Source organism: Pristiophorus japonicus, chromosome 3 (genome assembly GCF_044704955.1).
Source record: "Pristiophorus japonicus isolate sPriJap1 chromosome 3, sPriJap1.hap1, whole genome shotgun sequence".
NCBI lineage: Eukaryota > Metazoa > Chordata > Chondrichthyes > Pristiophoridae > Pristiophorus > Pristiophorus japonicus.
In genome coordinates, this window is record NC_091979.1 from 15,036,873 (window position 1) to 15,057,726 (window position 20,854).

At 49.4% G+C, this 20,854-nt stretch overlaps 1 protein-coding gene across 1 annotated transcript in view; it reads left to right on the plus strand.

The window, feature by feature from the left end:
- LOC139259661 (receptor-type tyrosine-protein phosphatase-like N) overlaps positions 1 to 20,854 on the plus strand; it is a 364,010-nt gene that overhangs the window by 258,884 nt on the left and 84,272 nt on the right. Inside the window, exons 15-16 of the mRNA XM_070875205.1 lie at positions 2,042 to 2,239; positions 5,997 to 6,144. Coding sequence (XP_070731306.1) covers positions 2,042 to 2,239; positions 5,997 to 6,144 — 346 coding nt within the window. The remainder of the gene's footprint in view (positions 1 to 2,041; positions 2,240 to 5,996; positions 6,145 to 20,854) is intronic.

Below are 20,854 nucleotides of genomic sequence, written 5' to 3' on the forward strand. Positions count from 1 at the left end.
CTTTGGGAGTCTTGTGCCAGGCGTTTGGACGAAGTGGCCCCGCCCCCAGCGGTAACCAACAGCAACGACTTGCGTTTATATAGCGGCTTTAATGTAGTAAATGCCCCACAAGGCGCTCCACAGGAGTGTTTTAAGACAAAACAAATAAACCAGAGGGCACATATTTAAGGTTATTGGCAAAACCTGGCAGGGAGAGGTTGAGGTGCAATATCTTTACGCAGCGAGTTGTTGTGATCGGGAACGCGCTGCCTGAAAGGGCGGTGGGAGCAGATTCGATAGTAACTTTCAAAAGGGAATTGGATAAATACTCGAAAATAAAAATTTACAGAGCTATGGGGAAAGAGCGGGGGAGTGAACATAAGAAATAGGAGCAGGAGTCGGCCCTACGGCCCCTCGAGCCTGCTCCGCCATTCAATAAGATCACGGCTGATCATCGACCTCAACTCCACTTTCCCGCCCGATCCCCGTATCCCTTGATTCCCCGAGTGTCCAAAAATCTATCGATCTCAGCTTTGACGATTTAACGATTCAGCCACCACAGCCCTCTGGGGCAGAGAATTCCAAAGATTCACCACCCTGAGTGAAGAAATTCCTCCTCATCTCAGTCCTAAATGGCCGACCCCTTATCCTGAGACTGTGACCCTTAGTTTTAGATTCCCCAGCCCAGGGAAACATAGAAACATAGAAAATAGGAGCAGTAGTAGGCCATTCGGCCCTTCGAGTCTGCACCACCATTCAATATGATCATGGCTGATCCTTTATCTCAACACCATATTCCCGCTTTCTCCCCATACCCCTTGATGCCTTTTGTGTCTAGAAATCTATCTCTCTCCCTCTTAAATATATTCAGTGACTTGGTCTCCACAGCCTTCTGTGGTAGAGAATTCCACAGGTTCACCACCCTCTGGGTGAAAACATTTCTCCTCATCTCGGTCCTAAATTTCCTACCCCGTATCCTGAGACTGTGACCCCTTGTTCTAGACTTCCCAGCCTGGGGAAACATCCTACCCGCATCCATTCTATCCAACCCAGTCAGAATTCTATACGTTTCAATGAGATCCCCTCTCTTCTAAACTCTAGTGAATACAGGCCGAGTCGACCCAATCTCTCCTCTATTGTGTTCAGTTTTGGTCCCCTAATCTGAGGAAGGACGTTCTTGCTATTGAGGGAGTGCAGCGAAGGTTCACCAGACTGATTCCAGGGATGGCAGGACTGACATATGAGGAGGGACTGGATCAACTGGGTTTGTATCCACTGGAGTTTAGAAGAATGAGAGGGGATCTCATAGAAACATATAAAATTCTGACGGGACTGGACAGGTTAGAGGCAGGAAGAATGTTCCCATTGCTGGGGAGTTCCAGAACCAGGGGTCACAGTCTAAGGATAAGGGGTAGGCCATTTAAGACCGAGATGAGGAGAAACTTCTTCACTCAGGGAGTGGTTAACCTGTGGAATTCCCTGCCGCAGAGAGTTGTTGAGGCCAGTTCGTTAGATATGTTCAAAAGGGAGTTAGATGTGGCCCTTACAGCCAAAAGGATCGAGGGGTATGGAGAGAAAGCAGGAAAGGGGTACTGAGGTTGAATGATCAGCCATGATCTTATTGAATGGCGGTGCAGGCTCGAAGGGCCGAATGGCCTGCTCTTGCACCTAATTTCTATGTTTCTATGTTTCATACGACACTCATGCCATCCCAGGAATCAGTCTGGTGAACCTTCGCTGCACTCCCTCTGTGAAACACCCTCTCAGCATCTACCCTGTCAATCCTCTTCAGAATCTTGTATGTTTCAATGAGATCACCTCTCATTCTTCTAAACGCCAGAGAGTATCGGCCCATTCTACACAATCTCTCCTCATAGGAGTAATTGGACAGCTCTACCAAAGAGCCGGCACAAGCACGATGGGCCGAATGGACTCCTCCTGTGCTTTAAGGTTCTGCCTTTCTGTGAAGGCCTAAGTTGGGCTGATGATAAAGGCAGCGGACGCAGACCGTCTTCTTACGATTGAACCAACGGAAGGGACCTGGTGTTGTTTCTCTCCACAGGAGCTGTGCCGGCAGCACATGGCCGCAAAATCGTCCTACGCCCGCACGGATACGGTGGACACCTCCCGCGTCAGCAGCGTCTCCTCCCAGTTCAGCGACGCTCCGCAGGCCAGCCCCAGCTCCCACAGCAGCACCCCCTCCTGGTGTGAGGAGCCCGTGCAGTCCAACATGGACATCTCCACCGGCCACATGATCCTGGTAAGCGACTGGATTGGACAGGAGGGAGAGTGTTCCCTTTGTGGGGAGTGTTGGGTTTCGTAGTGGCGGAGGGAGGGGAAGTGAGGGGGGCAGGGGGAGTGAGGGGAGTGAGGGGGGTAGGGAGGGGGAGTGAGGGGGGAGGGAGAGAGGAGGATTGAGGGGGATGGATGGGGAGTGAGAGGGGGAGGAGGAGCGAGGGGAAGGGGGAGTGAGGGAGGAGGTGTATTGCGGGAGTGAGGGAGAAGGAGAGTGGGGAGGGGTGAGTGAGAGGACGGGAAGGGGAGGGATATTGGGACAGTGAGGGAGGAAGGAGCGTGGAGAGGGGGAGTGAGATGAGGAGTGAGAAAGGGGATGGGAAGGGGTAGTGAGAGGAGGTGTAGTAGGGGCAAAGGAGTGGGGCAAGGGGAGTGGGAGTGGGAAGGGAGAGTGAGGGGAGGCAGACCACCGATGAGGGGAGGTGGGAGTGGGGAGGGCGAGTGAGGGGAGGGAGTCCGGGGGTGAGGGGAGGGAGTGAGAGAAGTGTGGAGGTGGAGTGAGGGAAGGCTGAGTAGAGGGAGGGAGGCAGGGGGGAGGTGGTGAGGGACAATGAGGGAAGGGGGAGCGGGAGAGGGTAGTATTGGACACCCTAATCCATGACGCTTGTCTATCCAAAGCCTTGGGAGCCTTCATTGGGGATGTTCTCAGCTGGTTTGAGTTGAGTTGCTGGTTGGAATCTCCCCTCCCCCTCACTCTCCCCTTCCCCATCACTCCCCCTCACTCTCCCTTCCCCCACCACTCCCCCTCACTCTCCCCTCCCCCTCACTCTCCCCTCCCCTCACTCTCCCCTCCTCCTCACTCTCCCCTCCCCCACACCCTCCCCTCCCCTCACTCTCCCCTCCCCCTCACCCTCCCTCCCCCTCACCCTCCTCCCCTCCCCCTCACTCACCCCTCACCCTCACCCTCCCCTCCCCCCCACTCTTCCCTCCTCACTCTCCCCACCCCTCCCCCAACCCTCCCCCTCCCCCACCCTTCCCCCTCCATTCCCCCTCACTCTCCCCCACCCCTCTCCCCCATTCCCTCCCCTCACTCTCCACTCACCCTCACCCACCCCTCCCCCTCACTGCCCCCACACCCTCACCCATCTCTCCCCCTTATCCACCCCTCCCTCACCCACTCCACCCCTCACCCTCCCCCTCACTTACCCCTCCCCTTCCCCTCTCCCTCACTTACCCCTCCCCTCCCCTCCCCCTCTCCCTCACTCTCCCCTCTGCCTCGCTCTCCTCGCTCCCTCACTCTCCTCTCCCTCACTCTCCCCTCTCCCTCACTCTCTCCTCCCCCTCACTCTCCTCTCCCCCTTACTCTCCCCCCTCACTCACCCTTCCCCCTCACTCATTCCTCCCCCTCACTCACCCCTCCCCCTCCCTCGCCCCCTCCTCCCTTCCTCTCCCCCTCACTCACCCCTCACCCACCCCATGGAGAGAAGCACCCAACAGCAGGACATTCGGGATTGGACAGGTTAGAATAGGCAGGAAGAATGTTCCCGATGTTGGGGAAGTCCAAAACCAGAGGACACAGTCTAAGGATAAAGGGTAGGCCATTTACAACTGAGATGAGGAGAAACTTCTTCACTCAGAGAGTTGTTAACCTGTGGAATTCCCTACCGCAGAGAGTTGTTGATGGCAGTTCATTGGATCCAAAGTTGATCTTAAACCAGAAAAGGTTAAGGGGAGATTAAATAGAGGTGTTCAAAATGATCACACTGGGAAGAATGGAGAGGGGTATATAAACTAACGGGTACCATTTTACAGGGGGTGCAGGAACAGAGGGACCTGGGGGTGTACGTGTTATGTATGCAATAAAGGTTCAAACCGAGTACTGTTTAACTCAGCAAGGTACAACCTTGCTTCTGCTTTATTTTGGCCCAAAGTGCCTGACTCACAAAATGGCTGGCCTTTTATACCAGAGCAGCACCATGCGCGTGCTGCTCAGTGGCCTCCAGCAATGACACCATCTGGTGGCTACAAACAGCATGTGCATGCATGACAGTACGTACACAAATCTCTGAACAGGACAGGTTGAAAAGGTGGGTTAAAAAAGCTCACAGGCTCTTTGGCTTTATAAATAAAGGCATAGAGTGCAGAAGCAACATTAGGAAGGGCGTCAATAACAACAACTTGTATTTATTCGAGCAATCGAGGCGGAGGAGTGATGAAGGACCGTGGGTGATCGTGACAGAGGTGTGGCGAATGTTTGCGTATTGGTGAGACCACACCTAGAGTACTGCATACTCCTTATTTAAGGTGGGATATACTTGAATTGAAGACAGTTCAGAGAAGCTTCACTAGTTTGATTCCTGAGATGAAGGGGTTCAGCAGGTTGGGCCTAAACTAATTTGGAGTTTAGAAGAATGAGAGGTGATCTTATTGAAATGTATGATGCTGAGGGGACTCGACAGGATAGATGCAGAGAAGATGTTCCCCCGCATGGGGGAATCTAGAACTAGGGGGCATAGTTTCAGAATAAGGGATCGCCGATTTAGAACTGAGATGTTCCAGCTCTTTTTATAGCCCCAACCTGCGGTGATGTTTGGTGCGGAGGTGCGGCGGGAGATCGTGGCGGAGGTGCGGCGAGGGATTGTGGCGGGGATGCAGTGAGTGTTTGTGGCGGAGGAGTGGTGAGAGATCGTGGCGGAGGTGCGGTGAATGAGGGTACGGGGCCCAGAAGAGGCGAGGGCCCAGGGTCAGCACGGGCCAGCCCACACTGCGACGTGCGCGTGCACTAGGTCCGTGCAGCAGAGCTGGTCTCCAGTCGTCCTGGTTAACCCTTGCCACTGGACCAAGACCTAGCTCTGTCGAGCCCGTGTGGTGGCTGGTGTGCAACGGTCACCCCACATTAAAAAAATCCACGCACAGGCATCTTCCACCCCCTCAATTGGAGTTCATCGGGTCCTTCATTGAAACATCTGTGGACTCATGAGAAAGCAAGTCATCCTTGTTCCTATGATGATGATGTATTTATATAGTGGCTTTAAGCATAATGAAACGTTCCAAAGCGCTTCGCAGGAGTATTATAAGACAAAGATTTGACACCGAGCCACTTCAGGAGAAATTAGCCAAAAGCTTGGTCAAAGAGGTAGGTTTTAAGGAGCAGCTTGAAGGAGGAAAGAGAGGTGGAGAGGCGGGGGAGGTTTAGGGAGGGAGTTCCAGAGCTTGGGGCCCAGGCAGCTGAAGGCCTGGGAGAGGGTGCAGAGGCGATTTCCTCGAATGGTTTCAGTGATGAGCGATTTCAGTGATGTGGAGAGACAGTCAGGCCGAAATTGCCCCCCTCTTTAAGGTCCATTACCTCCAAGAGGATAGTCCGACCCATGCGAAATTACCCGCGGGCCGGGGAGGCGGCAGAAACAGGTTTCTGCCACGCTCTGTGTTCCCGCCCTGTCGGGTGCCCGTCGACCCCCTTTCCGGCCCGCGAAGGAAATTGCCCCGCGGTGGGGGGGGGGGGGAGTGGAGCTGCCATCGCTCGGTGTCCCCCCGACTAGGCATATAGGACCCCCGCGAGCTTTATCAACAACCTTTAGAGATTTGTGGGCGTAAACCCCCCAGCGCGCCCCCCCCCCCCCAGCCCCGGGTCTCTCTGTCGCTGCACCTCCTTTCGCGTTGGTTCATATTGCCTCTCCTCATTCTTCCCGCCAAAATGTATCACCTGTAACCGGCGCTCCGAGGTATCCGCCCCAGCCTCCCGCCGCCGTCGAACCTTTGACGTCTCCCTGCTTCTTTTCCAGGCATACATGGAGGACCACCTGAAGATCAAGGACCGCCTGCACAAGGAGTGGGAGGCGCTGTGTGCCTACCAGGCCGAGCCCAACGCCTGCTCCCTCGGGCAGGGAGAGTCCAACGTCAAAAAGAGCCGGAACCCCAACTTTGTGCCCTGTACGTGTGAGCGGTTACTGGGGTTTTTTTTATCAATACACGCTGGGGTTTAAAGGGACGGGTGCGGGGGGGCGGGGAATTGGGGAAAGGGGGGAAGGTGGGAAGAGAGGGAGGGAGGGAGGGGAGGGAATAGACAGGGTGGGGAGGGGAGTAATATATGCATCTGTGAGCATGCTCACAAGTTTGTAGAGTTGTTGAGGCTGGAGTGCATCATCACCCCCGGCAACCAAATTTTAATTTGATGTTTTTTGTCTAAAGTTCAATTTGTTTATTGTGCCGGTTTTAGTGCCACCCCCCCTTTTAGCCAGGGGGCACTTGTATAATTTGTGTTTTTAGTGTCCTCAAAAAAACCAAAGAAAACAAGTGGACACTTGTTTGAATGTGTTTGGAGTGGCCCCCCCCCCCCTTTAATCAGGGGGCACTTGACTTTGATTTAATGATTTTGATTGTTCACAAAAAAATAGTTGTAGAGTTGTTGATAGAGGTGGGCGCCGGAGGGACTGGAGTACATCATCGCCCCCGGCAACCAAATTTTAATTTGATTTGTTTAAAGTTTAATTGTGTCGGTTTCAGTCCCCCCTTTAATCAGGGGGCACTTGATTATTGTTTCACTTAAAATAGTTATAGAGCTGTTGAGTTGGGAGTGGCTTAGCCAGTCACGTGATGTTCACAAGACTCAATAAAACCCCGACCAGTTGAGTTCGGGGGATCCACGATGAGGCAGCTGGTTGTGAACCTGGTGGATGAACTGGTAATGTATCGTGTGATTGTTAAACCTTTGCTAATAAACCAACTGTTTCTTAATAGCAATAGGTTGCTATGATTTCTTAAGCAAAGAACCCATGAAGCAAATACATTTCAGGAGGGAGAATGGGGGGGAGAGATGGGGAAAGAGTCGGGTAGGGGAGGGGGAGGGTGGGAAAGAGAGAGTGTGAGGGGGAATTGGTGGTGGTGGTGGTGGGGGGGGGGAGAGGTGGGATGGGGAGAGAGGGGGTGAGGGAAGAGAGGGATTATTTCCTTTCCTTTGTCTCCGACGGCAGAATTTGGCTGGGATACGGGTCCACAACTGATTGCTGACTTCAGAGTGCCCGCTCTCCGTGCGTGAGCCTTGAGAATGAGTGTCAGCTGGGCTGATTGACCATAGTGGTCATCACAGGCACACTCAATCTCAATCCCCACTCAATATAAACGCACACAATCTTAAAATTACAACTAGGCCATTGAGGAGCGAAGTCAGGAAGCGTTCTTACACACACCTGCACTGGAAATCTGTACGAAAAACATAAGAAGAACATAAGAAATAGGCCCCTCAGCCTGCTCTGCCATTCAGTAAGATCATGGCTGAACTGTTCTTGGTTTCAACTCCATCATCATCATAGGCAGTCCCTCAAAATCGAGGAAGACTTGCTTCCACTCTAAAAGTGAGTTCTTAGGTGGCTGTACAGTCCAATATGGGAATTACAGTCTCTGTCACAGGTGGGACAGACAGTGGTTGGAGGAAAGGGTGGGTGGGGAGTCTGGTTTGCCGCACGCTCCTTCCGCTGCCTGCGCTTGATTTCTGCACGCTCTCGGCAACGAGACTCGAGGTGCTCAGCGCCCTCCCGGATGCACTTCCTCCGCTTACAGCAGTCTTGGGCCAGGGACTCCCAGGTGTCAGTGGGGATGTTATACTTTATCAAGGAGGCTTTGAGGGTGTCCTTGTATCGTTTCCTCTGCCCACCTGGAGCTCCCTTGTCGTGTAGGAGTTCCAAGTGGAGCGCTTGCTTTGGGAGTCTCATGTCTGGCATGCGAGCGATGTGGCCTGCCCAATGGAGCTGGTCGAGTGTGGTCAGTGCTTCGATGCTGGGGATGTTGGCCTGATCGAGAACACTGAAGTTGATCCTGCACATCCCCTGGGAGGATCGACGCAGTATTTCAGCTCCACTTCCCTGCCCGCTCCCCATAACCCCTGACTCCCTTATTGCTCAAAAATCTGTCTATCTCCACCTTAAATATATTCAATGACCCAGCCTCCACAGCTCTCTGGGGCAGAGAATTCCACAGATTCACAACCCTCAGAGAAGAAATTCCTTCTCATTTCAATTTTAAATGGGTGCGCCCTTATTCTGAAACAATGCCCCCTAGTTCTAGATTCCCCCACGAGGGGAAACATCCTCTCTACCCTGTCAAGCCCCCTCAGAATCTTATGTGTTATTCTTTATCCCTTTTAGATTCTTACTTTGCAATTAATCTCTGACCTCCTTATTTTTCTTACCAAAATACAATCCCTCACCCTTATATCAAATCGAATAAGCAAACTGGCATGATATAATACTGACCGATTCAAACATCCTCATACTTCACACACAGAGTGCTTCCTGGCAAAGTTTCCTTTAAGCCACGTACAGTTTAAGTCTCTGTATTTAAGGAAGGATATACTTGCTTTGGAGGCTGTTCAGAGAAGGTTCACTAGCTTGATTCCGGAGATGAAGATAGGTTGAGTAGGTTGGGCCTATACACATTGGAGCTCAGAAGAATGAAAGGTGATCTTATCGAAACGTATAAGATAATGAGGGGGTCTTGACAGGGTGGATGCAGAGAGCATGTTTCCACTAATGGGGGAGACTAGAACTAGGGAGCATAATCTTAGAATAAGGGGCCGCCCATTTAAAACTGATATGAGGAGAAATTTCTTGCCTCAGAGGGTTGTAAATCTGTGGAATTCTCTGCCTCAGAGAGCTGTGGAGACTGGGTCATTGAATATATTTAAGACAGAGACAGACAGTTTCATAACCAATAAGAGAATAAGGGTTATGGGGAGCGGGCAGGGAAGTGGAGCTGAGTCCATGATCAGATCGGCCATGATCTTATTGAATGGCGGAGCAGGCTCGAGGGGCCGAATGGCCGACTCCTGCTCCTGTTTCTTATGTTCTTATGTTCGATGCTGGTCGCGCAAATTTCTGGATATCCCGCGCAGCCAGTTCGCCGGCTTTTCAACAGTTTCCTAACTAATGGAACATATTAAATCCATACCACCCCCCCTCCTTTGCCCCGACCCACAGATGTTGGGGGCCAATTGAAGCTTTCAACACTGAGATTTTTGTTGGGTAAGGGTATCAAGGATTACGGAACCAATGCGGGCAAATGTTGTCGAGGTACATATCATGTTTATCAACCTTTATTAGCTGGGGCATAGAATACAAGAGCAGGAAGGTTCTGCTTAAACTGTATAAAACACTGGTCAGGCCACAGCTGGAGTACTGCGTGCAGTTCTGGTCACCGCATTCCAGGAAGGATGTGATTGCACTGGAGAGGGTACAGAGGAGATTTACGAGGAGTGGAGAATCTCAGCTATGAGGACAGATTGGATAGGCTGGGGTTGTTTTCCTTGGAACAGAGGAGGCTGCGGGGAGACCTCATTGAGGTGTATAAAATTATGAGGGGCCTAGATATAGTGGATAGAAAGGGCCTATTTCCCTTAGCAGATGGGTCAAATAAATTTAAAGTAATTGATATTACTGAATGGAGGAACAGGCTCGAGGGACTGAATGGCCCCCTCCTGCTCCTGTGTAACAGGCTCGAAGGGCTGAATGGCCTCCTCCTGTTCCTATGTAACAGGCTTGAGGGGCTGAATGGCCTCCCCCTGTTCCTGTGTAACAGGCTCGAGGGGCTGAATGGCAGACTCCTGTTCCTGGAAAACAGACTCGAGGGGCTGAATGGCCTCCTCCTGTTCCTGTGTAACAGGCTCGAAGGGCTGAATGGCCTCCTTCTGTTCCTGAGTAACAGGCTCGAAGGGCTGAGTGGCCTCTTCCTGTTCCTATGTAACAGCTCTAGGGGCTGAATGGCCTCCTCCTGTTCCTGTGTAACAGGCTCGAGGGGCTAAATGGCCTCCCCCTGTTCCTGGAAAACAGGCTCGAGGGGCTGAATGGCCTCCTCCTGTTCCTGTGTAACAGGCTCGAGGGGCTGAATGGCCTCCTTCTGTTCCTGAGTAACAGGCTCGAAGGGCTGAATGGCCTCCTTCTGTTCCTGTGTAACAGGCTCGAGGGGCTGAATGGCCTCCTCCTGTTCCTGTGTAACAGCTCGAGGGGCTGAATGGCCTCCTCCTGTTCCTGTGTAACAGCTCGAGGGGCTGAATGGCCTCCTCCTGTTCCTGTGTAACAGGCTCGAGGGGCTGAATGGGCCTCCTCCTATTCCTGTGTAACAGGCTCGAGGGGCCAAATGGCCTCCTTCTGTTCCTGTGTAACAGGCTTGAGGGACTGAATGACCTCCTCCTGTTCCTGTATAACAGACTCGAGGGACTGAATTCATGGCCTCCCCCTGTTCCTGTATGACAGACTTGAGGGTCTGAATGGCCTTCTCCTGTTCCTGTGTGACAGTCTTGAGGGACTGAATGGCCTCCTCCTGTTGCCCAATTTATAAATCGCAGAAACAAGGAAGTTATGCTAAGCCTTTATACACCACTGGTTCGACCCCAGCTGGAGAATTGTGTCCAATTCTGGGCACCACACTTTAGACAGGATGTGAAGGCCTTCGAGAGGGTGCAGAGGAGATTTACTGGAATGATTCCAGGGATGAAGGATTTCAGTTACAGGGATAGACTGGAGAAGCTGGGATTGTTCTCCTTGGAGCAGAGAAGGTTAAGGGGAGATTTGATAGACTGAAGCCATAGTTTTCGGTCCCCGTCACAAACTCCATTCCCTAACCACCCGACTTCATCCCTCTCCCTGGTCTCTGTCTGAGGCTGAACCAGAGTCTTCGCGACTGCCGTGTCGTACTTGACCCTGAGCTGAACTTCTGACCATATATCTACTCCATCACCAAGACAACCTTCTTCCACTTCCGTAACATTCCAGACTCCATGCTGACTCAGCTCATCTGCTGCTGAAACCTCATCCCTGCCCTTGTTACCTCTAGACTTGACGACTCCAACACTCTCCTGGTCAACCTCCCATCTTCCACCCTCCATAAACTTAAACTCGTCCAAAACTCGGCTGCCCAGCGTCCTAACTCGCACCAAGTCCCGCTCACCCATCACCCCCCTGTGCTCGCTGACCTACATTGGCTCTCGGTTAAGCAACGCTTCGGTTTCAAAATTCTCATCCTTGTTTACAAATCCCTCCATGGCCCTCGCCCCTCCCTATCTCTGTAATCTCTTCCAGCCCCACGACCCCCCCTGAGATCTCTGCGCTTCTCCAATTGTGGCCTCTTGCACATCCCCCATCTCTATCGCTCTACCATTGGCAGCCGTGTCTTCAGCTGCCGGGCCCCAAGCTCTGGAATTCCCTCCCTAAACCTCTCTACCTCGCTCTCCTCCTTTAAGACCCTCCTTAAAACCTACCTCTGTGTCACCTGTTCCAATATCTCCTTAGCGTGGCTCAGTGTCAGACTATGTTTGATAATCGCTCCGGTGAAGCGCCCTGGGATATTTTACTACGTTAAAGGCGCTATATAAATGCAAGTTGTTGTTCCGTCTGGGGTTCCTTTTTTTGTTGTGGATTACTGAGATAAGCAGAAATTATGTTGCCCATTGAACCGAGGCCCCGCTTGCCCTCCCAGGTGGATTTTAAAGAAGAGTGGGGGGAATTCGGTCCAGTGTCTTGGCCAATGTTTATCCACAAAAAGCAATGAGATAATGAATAAATCAACTTTTCTTTTAGTGATGTTGATTTGAGGATAAATTAAGAGATTTAAGTATAACAGTAAAGACGTCTTACTTCAATTATATAGGGCCTTGGTGAGACCGCATCTGGAGTATTGTGCACAGTTTGGGTCTCCTTACCTAAGGAAGGATAAACTTGCCATAGAGGGAGTGCAACGAAGGTTCACCAGACTGATTCCTGGGATGGGGGGATTGTCCTATGAGGAGAGATTGAGGAGACTAGGCCTATATTCCCTAGGTTTTAGAAGAATGAGAGGTGATCTTATTGAAACATACACAATTTGTTTCCCTCTGGCTGGGGAGTCTAGAACCAAGGGTCACAGTCTCAGACTAAGGGGTCGGCCATTTAGGACTGAGATGAGGAGAAACTTCTTCATTCAGAGGGTGGTGAATCTTTGGAATTCTCTACCCCAGAGGGCTGTGGAGACTCAGGCGTTGAGCATATTCAAGACAGAGATCTATAGATTTTTGGATATTAAGGAAATCAAGGGATATGAGGATAGTGCAGGAAAGTGGAGCTGAGGTAGAAGATCAGCCATGATCTCATTGAATGGTGAAGCAGGCTCGAGGGGCCGAATGGCCGACTCCTGCTCCTATTTCTTATGTTCTAAATATTGGGCCAGGACAGCGGGGAGATAACTCCCCTGCTCTTCTTCAAAATAGTGCCATGGGATCTGTTACGCCCAACAGAGAGGTCAGACAGGGCCTCGGTTTAACGTCTCGTCCGAAAGATGGCACTTCCGACAGTGCAGCGCTCCCTCGGCACCGCACTGGGAGTGTCAGCCTAGATTTATGTGCTCAAGTCTCTGGAGTGGGACTTGAACCCATGACCTTCGGACTCCGAGGTAGCAGTGTGACCAGGAACTGCATTAAACTTTCCAAAAGTTGGGCGCTGTTTATCCAAAAAGTTTGGGGAAGTCTCCTGGCCTCAGATAATTGAGTAATTCGAACGATTTGTTCTGTACTGGTACTGAAGAACACACAGTACACGGACTGATTGATCAGCACAGCGCTATAATTGCACAGACATGGCATCAATTGGTGCTCCCATCAACACTAATGAGTGGCATTTGCCTGAACCGTGTCCAACTCTCTCGCTCTATCATCTGCAACGTTTAAAGATGTATTTCCTAACCAGGTCCCTTGTGGTCTTGCGGCGGAGGGGAGAGTGTAAGATATTCCACAGAAGGAGGCCACTCAGCCCATCGAGCCTATGCCGGCCCTTTCAAACAACGACCTAAATTAATCACAGAAACGCTGGAAATCTCAGCGGCTCAAGCAGCATCGGTGGAGAGAAAAAAAAACAGTTAACGTTTCAGGTCGATGACCCTTTGTCAGAACTGGAAAAAGTTAGAGACGTAACAGGTTTTTAAGCAAGTGCAGAGGCAGGGAAAGGAGGGAGGTGAAAGGTTTCAAAGGTCAGACCTGAAACGTTAACTCTGTTTCTCTCCTCAGAAGCTGCCTGACCTGCTGAGATTTCCAGCGTTTTCTGTTTTTTATTTTAGATTCCAGTGTCGGCCTAGATTTATGTGCTCAATTCCCTGGAGTAGTCCCTTGCTTTTGATCGAATCAGTCCCACTGCCCCTCTCTTTACCCCCATAGCCCTGCAAATTTTTCCTGCACAAGTATTTATTCAATTCCTCTTTTGAAAGTCACCATTGAATCTGCTTCCACCGCCCTTTCAGGCAGCGCGATCCAGAGCAGAACAACTCGCTGTGGGAAATAAAATTCTCCTCTGGTTCTTTTGCCAATTACCTTAAATCTATGTCCTCTGGTTACCGAGCCTCCTGCCACTGGAAACACTTTCTCCTTAGTTACTCGATAGGGGAGACTAGAACTAGGGGGCATAATCTTAGAATAAGGGGCCGCCCATTTAAAACTGAGATGAGGAAGAATATCTTCTCTCGGTGGGTTGTAAATCTGGAATTCGCTGCCTCAGAGAGCTGTGGAAGCTGGGACATTGAATAAATTTAAGACAGAGTTAGACAGTTTCTTAACCAATAAGGGATTATGGGGAGCGGGCAGGGAAGTGGACCCGAGTCCATGATCGGATCAGCCATGATCGCATTAAATGGCGGAGCAGGCTCGAGGGACCTGATGGCCTACTCCTGCTCCTATTTCTTATGTTCTTATTAAAACATTCATAATTTGAGCATCTTTATTCAATCTTTTCTGTTCTAAAGAGAACAACCGACAAGAAGGTTAGAATGCAGGAGAGTTGTTGAGAGTTATTTTGTTTTAGGCTAAGCAAAGGAAGCTCACTGATGTGGGGAAGTAAGGCATCTTCATTATTTTCTGGAATTATAAAAAAAGCAACTTGTATTTATATAGCGCCTTACACCACCTGAGGACGTCCCAAAGCGCTTTACAGCCAATGAAGTACTTTTAGAGTGTAGTCACTGTTGTAATGTGGGAAACACGGCAGCCAATTTTGCACACAGCAAATTCCCACAAACAGCAATGTGATAATGGCGGGATAATCTGTTTTTGTTATTGTTGTGTATGGAGAAAGCGTTAGATTGAACACTGAGCTCAAAGTAAAGTGTGACCTTAGTCTTTTATTGCAGGTCTCCAGAGTGCCTCTCCAACCTGGGAGGCCTCCTTAAATACCTGTGCTCCCAAGGGATTATGGGATCCCTTGGGACTCCAGAGGGATGAGCCCTCTGGTGGCCGTACAAAGTAAATACAAGTCCACATATATAACAGTTATATTGATTGAGCTTAGGGCCCAGGCAGCTGAAGGCACGGCCACCAAAGGTGGAGCGATTAAACGTGTAGTCACTGTTGTCATGTAGGCAATACAGCTAACTTGTACGCAGTAATGTTGGCTAAGAGATAAATATTGGCCACGGCATGGGAGAACACACTTGTTCTTCAAAATAGTGGCCGTGGGATCTTTTACTTCCACCTGAGAGAGCAGGCGGGGCCTCGGGTTTAATGTCTCATCCAAAAGATGGATTTGGTTCAATGGATTTCTCCTCATCTTCCTCTCTGGTTCTTCTGCCAATTATCTTAAATCTGTGTCCTCTTGTTACTGACCATGCCATCTGTGGAAACAGTTTCTCCTTATTTACTCAATCAAAACCCCTCCATTTAAAACACCGCTATCAGATCGCCATTTAACCTTCTCTGCTATAAGGAGAACAATCCCAGCTTTTCCAGTCTCTCCGGGTGGCATGAAGTCCCTCATCCCCAGCACCATTCTAGTAAATCTCCTCTCCAAGGCCTTGACATCCTTCCTAATACACCAGCTGATTAATGTAGGTTTAGCATTAGTCAGTCAGTCAGTCATAGGCAGTCCCTCGAAATCGAGGAAGACTTGCTTCCACTCTAAAAGTGAGTTTTCAGGTGACTGAACAGTCTAATACGGGAATTAGTCTCTGTCACAGGTGGGACAGACAGTGGTTGGAGGAAAGGGAGGGTGGGACTGGTTTGTCGCACGCTCCTTCCGCTGCCTGCGCTTGGTTTCTGCATGCTCTCGGCGACGAGACTCGAGGTGCTCAGCGCCCTCCCGGATGCACTTCCTCCACTTAGGGCGGTCTTTGGCCAGGGACTCCCAGCTGTCAGTGGGGATGTTGCACTTTACCAGGGAGGCTTTGAGGGTGTCCTTGAAACATTTTCTCTGCCCACCTGGGGCTCGCTTGCTATGTAAGAGTTCCAAGTAGAACGCTTGCTTTGGGAGTCTCGTGTCGGGCACGCGAACAATGTGGCCCCCCCCAACGGAGCTGGTTGAGTGTGGTCAGTACTTCGATGCTGGGGATGTTGGCCTGAACGAGAACACTGACGTTGGTGCGTCTGTCCTCCCAGGGGATTTGTAGGATGTTGCGGGGACAGTGTTGGTGGTATTTCTCCAGCGATTTGAGGTGTCTGCTGTAGTAACGTTATTGTTTTTGTACTCTATGCCTCTGCTTATAAAACCAAGTATCCTGTATGCTTTTTAACAGCCTTCTCAACTTGATTCCTGGGATGACAGGACTGACATATGAAGAAAGACTGGATCGACTAGGCTTATATTCACTGGAATTTAGAAGGATGAGAGGAGATCTCATAGAAACATATAAAATTCTGACGGGATTGGACAGGTTAGATGCAGGAAGAATGTTCCCGATGTTGGGGAAGTCCAGAACCAGGGGTCACAGTCTAAGGATAAGGGGTAAGCCATTTAAGACCGAGATGAGGAGAAACTTCTTCACTCAGAGAATTGTGAACCTGTAGAATTCTCTACCACAGGCCAGTTTGTTAAATATATTCAAGAGGGAGTTAGAAGTGGCCCTTACAGCTAAAGGGATCAAGGGAGAAAGCAGGAATGGGATACTGATAAGCCATGATCATATTGAATGGTGGTGAAGGCTCGAAGGGCCGAATGGCCTACTCCTGCACCTATTTTCTATGTTTGGTGCTCCTACACCTGCTCTTCCTGCACCCCCTTTAATATTACACCATTTTGTTTATTTGACAGAGGCTAAATTTACTCATCCCCTGACTTTATGCACCAGTTTACTTCCTTCGCCACTCTACACTGTTAATTATAACACTTGAAAGCACATCACAGGAACATTTAGTAACATAACTGCCGTTCGCATGGAGATGGGGGAGGGTTTATCCACAATCCTGTGCCAATTAAACTTCTGTCTCGATGCAGCCAGGAGCCCAATCAATAACTTGCTACAGCAGTTCTGCATTTTTTATGATTTATTGAGAAAGCCACCTGACTGACCAACTGCAAAATCATCTTTACTAATGTCTCCTTATGTGGCTCGGTGTCAAATTTTGTTTGATAATCGCTCCTGTGAAGCACCATGGGACGTTTTACTACATTAAAGGCACTGTATAACTGCAAGTTGTCACTGATAAAACGGAGAGAGACGAGGAAGATTAGGATATCTTCGACTTCTTCGGGAGCACCTTCCAAACCGGCGACCTCTGCCACCAAGAAGGACAAGGGCAGCAGGCGCATGGGAACACCACCACCTCCAAGTCACATCCCATCCTGACTTGGAAATATATCGGCCATTCCTTCATCGTCACTGGGTCAAAATCCTGGAATTATAAGATAATGAGGGGGCTCGACAAGGTGGATGCAGGGAGGATATTTCTACTGAGAAGGGAAACTAAAACTAGGGGGCATAATCTCAGAATAAGGGGCCGCCCATTTAAAACTGAGATGAGGAGGAATTTCTTCTCTGAGGGTTGTAAATCTGTGGAATTCTCTGCCCGAGGTCATTGAATATATTTAAGGTGGAGATAGACAGATATTTCAGCGATAAGGGAATAAAGGGTTAACATAAGAACTTAAGAAATAGGAGCAGGAGTAGGCCATAGGGCCTCTCGAGCCTACTCCGCCATTTAATACAATCATGGCTGATCTGATCATGGACTCAGGTCCACTTCCCTGCCCACTCCCTATAACCCCTTATTCCCTTATTGTTTAAGAAACTGTCTATCTCTGTCTTAAATTAATTCAATGTCCCAGCTTCCACAGCTCTCTGAGGCAGCGAATTCCACAGATTTACAACCCTCTGAGAGAAGAAATTCCTCCTCATCTCAGTTTTAAATGGGCGGCCCCTTATTCTAAGATTATGCCCCCTAGTTCTAGTCTTCCCTATCAGTGGAAACGTTCTCTCTGCATCCACCTTGTCAAGCCCCATCAAAATCTTATACGTTTCAATAAGATCACCTCTCATTCCAATGAGTAGAGGCCCAACTTACTCAACCTTTCCTCATAAATCAACCCCCTCATCCCCAGAATCAACCGAGTGAACCTTCTCTGAACTGCCTCCAAAGCAAGTATATCCTTTCTTAAATATGGAAACCAAAACTGCACGCAGTATTCCAGGTGTGGCCTCACCACTACCTTGTATAGCTGTAGCAAGACTTCCCTGCTTTTATACTCCATCCCCTTTGCAATAAACCCGAGATCCGGAACGAATTAAAAAAAATATATGCAAATAATTCAAAGGGGAGGCGATACCACTGGACGTGCATCATGGGTGTTTCGTCTTGTGATTAACCTGTCATATTTTGGGATTTAAAAAAAATTTGTTCATGGGTTGTAGATGTCGCTGGCAAGCCAGCGTTTATTGCCCATCCCTAATTGCCCCTTGAGAAGGTGGTGGTGAGCCGCCTTCTTGAACCGCTGCAGTCCGTGTGGTGAAGGTGCTCCCACAGTGCTGTTAGGGAGGGAGTTCCAGGATTGTGACCCAGTGATGATAGAAACATAGAAAATAGGTGCAGGAGTAGGCCATTCGGCCCTTCGAGCCTGCACCGCCATTCAATAAGATCATGGCTGATCATTCAACCTCAGTACCCCTTTCCTGCTTTCTCTCCATACCGCTTGATCCCTTTGGCCATAAGGGCCACATCTAACTCCCTTTTGAATATATCTAACGAACTGGCCTAAACAACTTTCTGCGGTAGAGAATTCCACAGATTCACAATTCTCTGAGTGAAGAAGTTTCTCCTCATCTCGGTCCTAAATGGCTTACCCCTTATTCTTAGACTGTGGCCCCTGGTTCTGGAACTCCCCAGCAACATTCCTCCTGCCTTTAAACTGTCCAATACCGTCAGAATTTTATATGTTTCTATGAGATCCCCTCTCATTCTTCTAAACTCCAGTAGATACAAGCCAAGTTGATCCAGTCTCTCCTCATATGTCAGTCCTGCCATCCCGGGAATCAATCTGGTGAACCTTTGCTGTACTCCCTCTAGCAAGAACGTCCTTCCTCAGATTAGGGGACCAAAACTGAACACAATATTCCAGGTGTGGCCTCACCAAGGCTCTGTACAACTGCAGTAAGACCTCCCTGCTCCTATACTCAAATCCCCTAGCTATGAAGGCCAACATGCCATTTGCCTTCTTCACCGCCTGCTGTACCTGCATGCCAAACTTCAATAACTGATGTACCATGACACCCAGGTCTCGTTGCACCTCCCCTTTTCCTAATCTGTCACCATTCAGATAATATTCTGTCTTCCTGTTTTTGCCACCAAAGTGGATAACCTCACATTTATCCACATTATAATGCATCTGCCATGCATTTGCCCACTCACCTAACCTGTCCAAGTCACCCTGCAGTCTCTTAGCATCCTCCTCACAGCTCACAGCTCCCACTGGCACCCAGCTTACTGTTATATGCAAACTTGGAGATATTACATTCAATTCCTTCATCTAAATCATTGATGTATATTGTAAATAGCTGGGGTCCCAGCACTGAATCCTGCGGCACCCCACTGGTCACTGCCTGCCATTCTGAAAAGGACCCATTTATTCTGACTCTCTGCTTCCTGTCTGCCAACCAGTTCTCTATCCACGTCAATATATTGCCCCCGATACCATGTGCTTTAATTTTGCACACTAATCTCTTGTGTGGGACCTTGTCAAAAGCCTTTTGAAAGTCCAAATACACCACATCCACTAATTCTCCCTTGTCCACTCTACTAGCTACATCCTCAAAAAATTACAGAAGATTCATCAAGCATGATTTCCCTTTCATAAATCCATGCTGCCCTGGACCGATCCTGTCACTGCGATCCTGTCACTGTCATTGCTGCTCTTTGATCTTTAATAATTGATTCCAACATTTTCCCCACTATCGATGTCAGGCTAACCGGTCTATAATTACCCATTTTCTCTCTCCCTCCTTTTTTAAAAAGTGGTGTTACATTAGCTACCCTCCAGTACATAGGAACTGATCCAGAGTCAATAGAATATGAGAAAATGATCACTAATGCATCCACTATTTCTGGGGCCACTTCCTTAAGTACTCTGGGATGCAGACTATCAGGCCCCAGGGATTTATTGACCTTCAATCCCATCAATTTTCCTAACACAATTTCCTGACTAATAAGGATTTCCTTCAGTTCCTCCTTTTCGCTACACCCTCGAACCCCTAGTATTTCCGGAAGTTATTTGTGTCTTCCTTAGTGAAGACAGATCCAAAGTATTTGTTCAATTGGTCTGCCATTTCTTTGTTCTCCATTATCTCTTCACCTATCAATAGAAGCTTTTGCAGTCAGTTTTTATGTTCCCTGCAAGCTTCCTCTCATACTTTATTTTCCCCCTCTTAATTAGACCCTTTGTCCTCCTCTGCTGAATTCTAAATTTCTCCCAGTCCTCAGGTTTGCTGCTTTTTCTCGCCAAGTTATATGCCTCTTCCTTGGATTTAACATATCCCTAATTTCCCTTGTTAGCCACGGTTGAGCCACCTTCCCCTTTTTATTTTTACTCCAGACAGGGATGTACAATTGTTGAAGTTCATCCATGTAATCTATAAATGTCTGCCATTGCTTATCCACCGTCAACCCTTTAAGTATCATTTGCCAGTCTATTCCAGCCAATTCACGTCTCATACCATCGAAGTTACCTTTCCTTAAGTTCAGGACCCTATTCTCTGAATTAACTGTGTCACTCTCCATCTTAATAAAGAATTCTACCATATTATGGTCACTCTTAATGAAGGAACGGCCGATATATTTCCAAGCCGGGATGGTGTGTGACTGGGAGGGGAACGTGGAGGTGGTGGTGTTCCCATGGACCTGCTGCCCTTGTCCTTCTAGGTGGTAGAGGTGGCGGGTTTGGGAGGTGCTGCCGAAGAAGCCTTGGCCAGTTGCTGCAGTGCATCTTGTAGATGGTGCACACTGCAGCCAGGGGGCGCCGGTGGTGGAGGGAGTGAATGTTGAAGGTGGCGGATGGGGTGCCAATTAAGCGGGCTGCTTGATTGAATGGATGGTGGTGGTTTGTCCTGGATGGTGTTGAGCTTCTTGAGTGTTGTTGGAGCTGCACCCATCCAGGCAAGTGGAGAGTTTTCCATCACACTTCTGACTTGTGCCCTGTAGATGGTGGAAAGGCTTTGGGGAGTCAGGAGGTGAGACACTCACCACAGAATACCCAGCCTCTGACCCGCTCTTGTTGCCACAGTATTTATGTGGTTGGTCCGGTTAAGTTTCTGGTCAATGGTGGCTCCCAGGATCTTGATGGTGGGTGTTATATATGCAACCTCACCAATGTGTTCAAGAGGAGATTAATGCAATAGTTCGGAAGGACATTAGCTTGGATGATGTGGAATCTATATG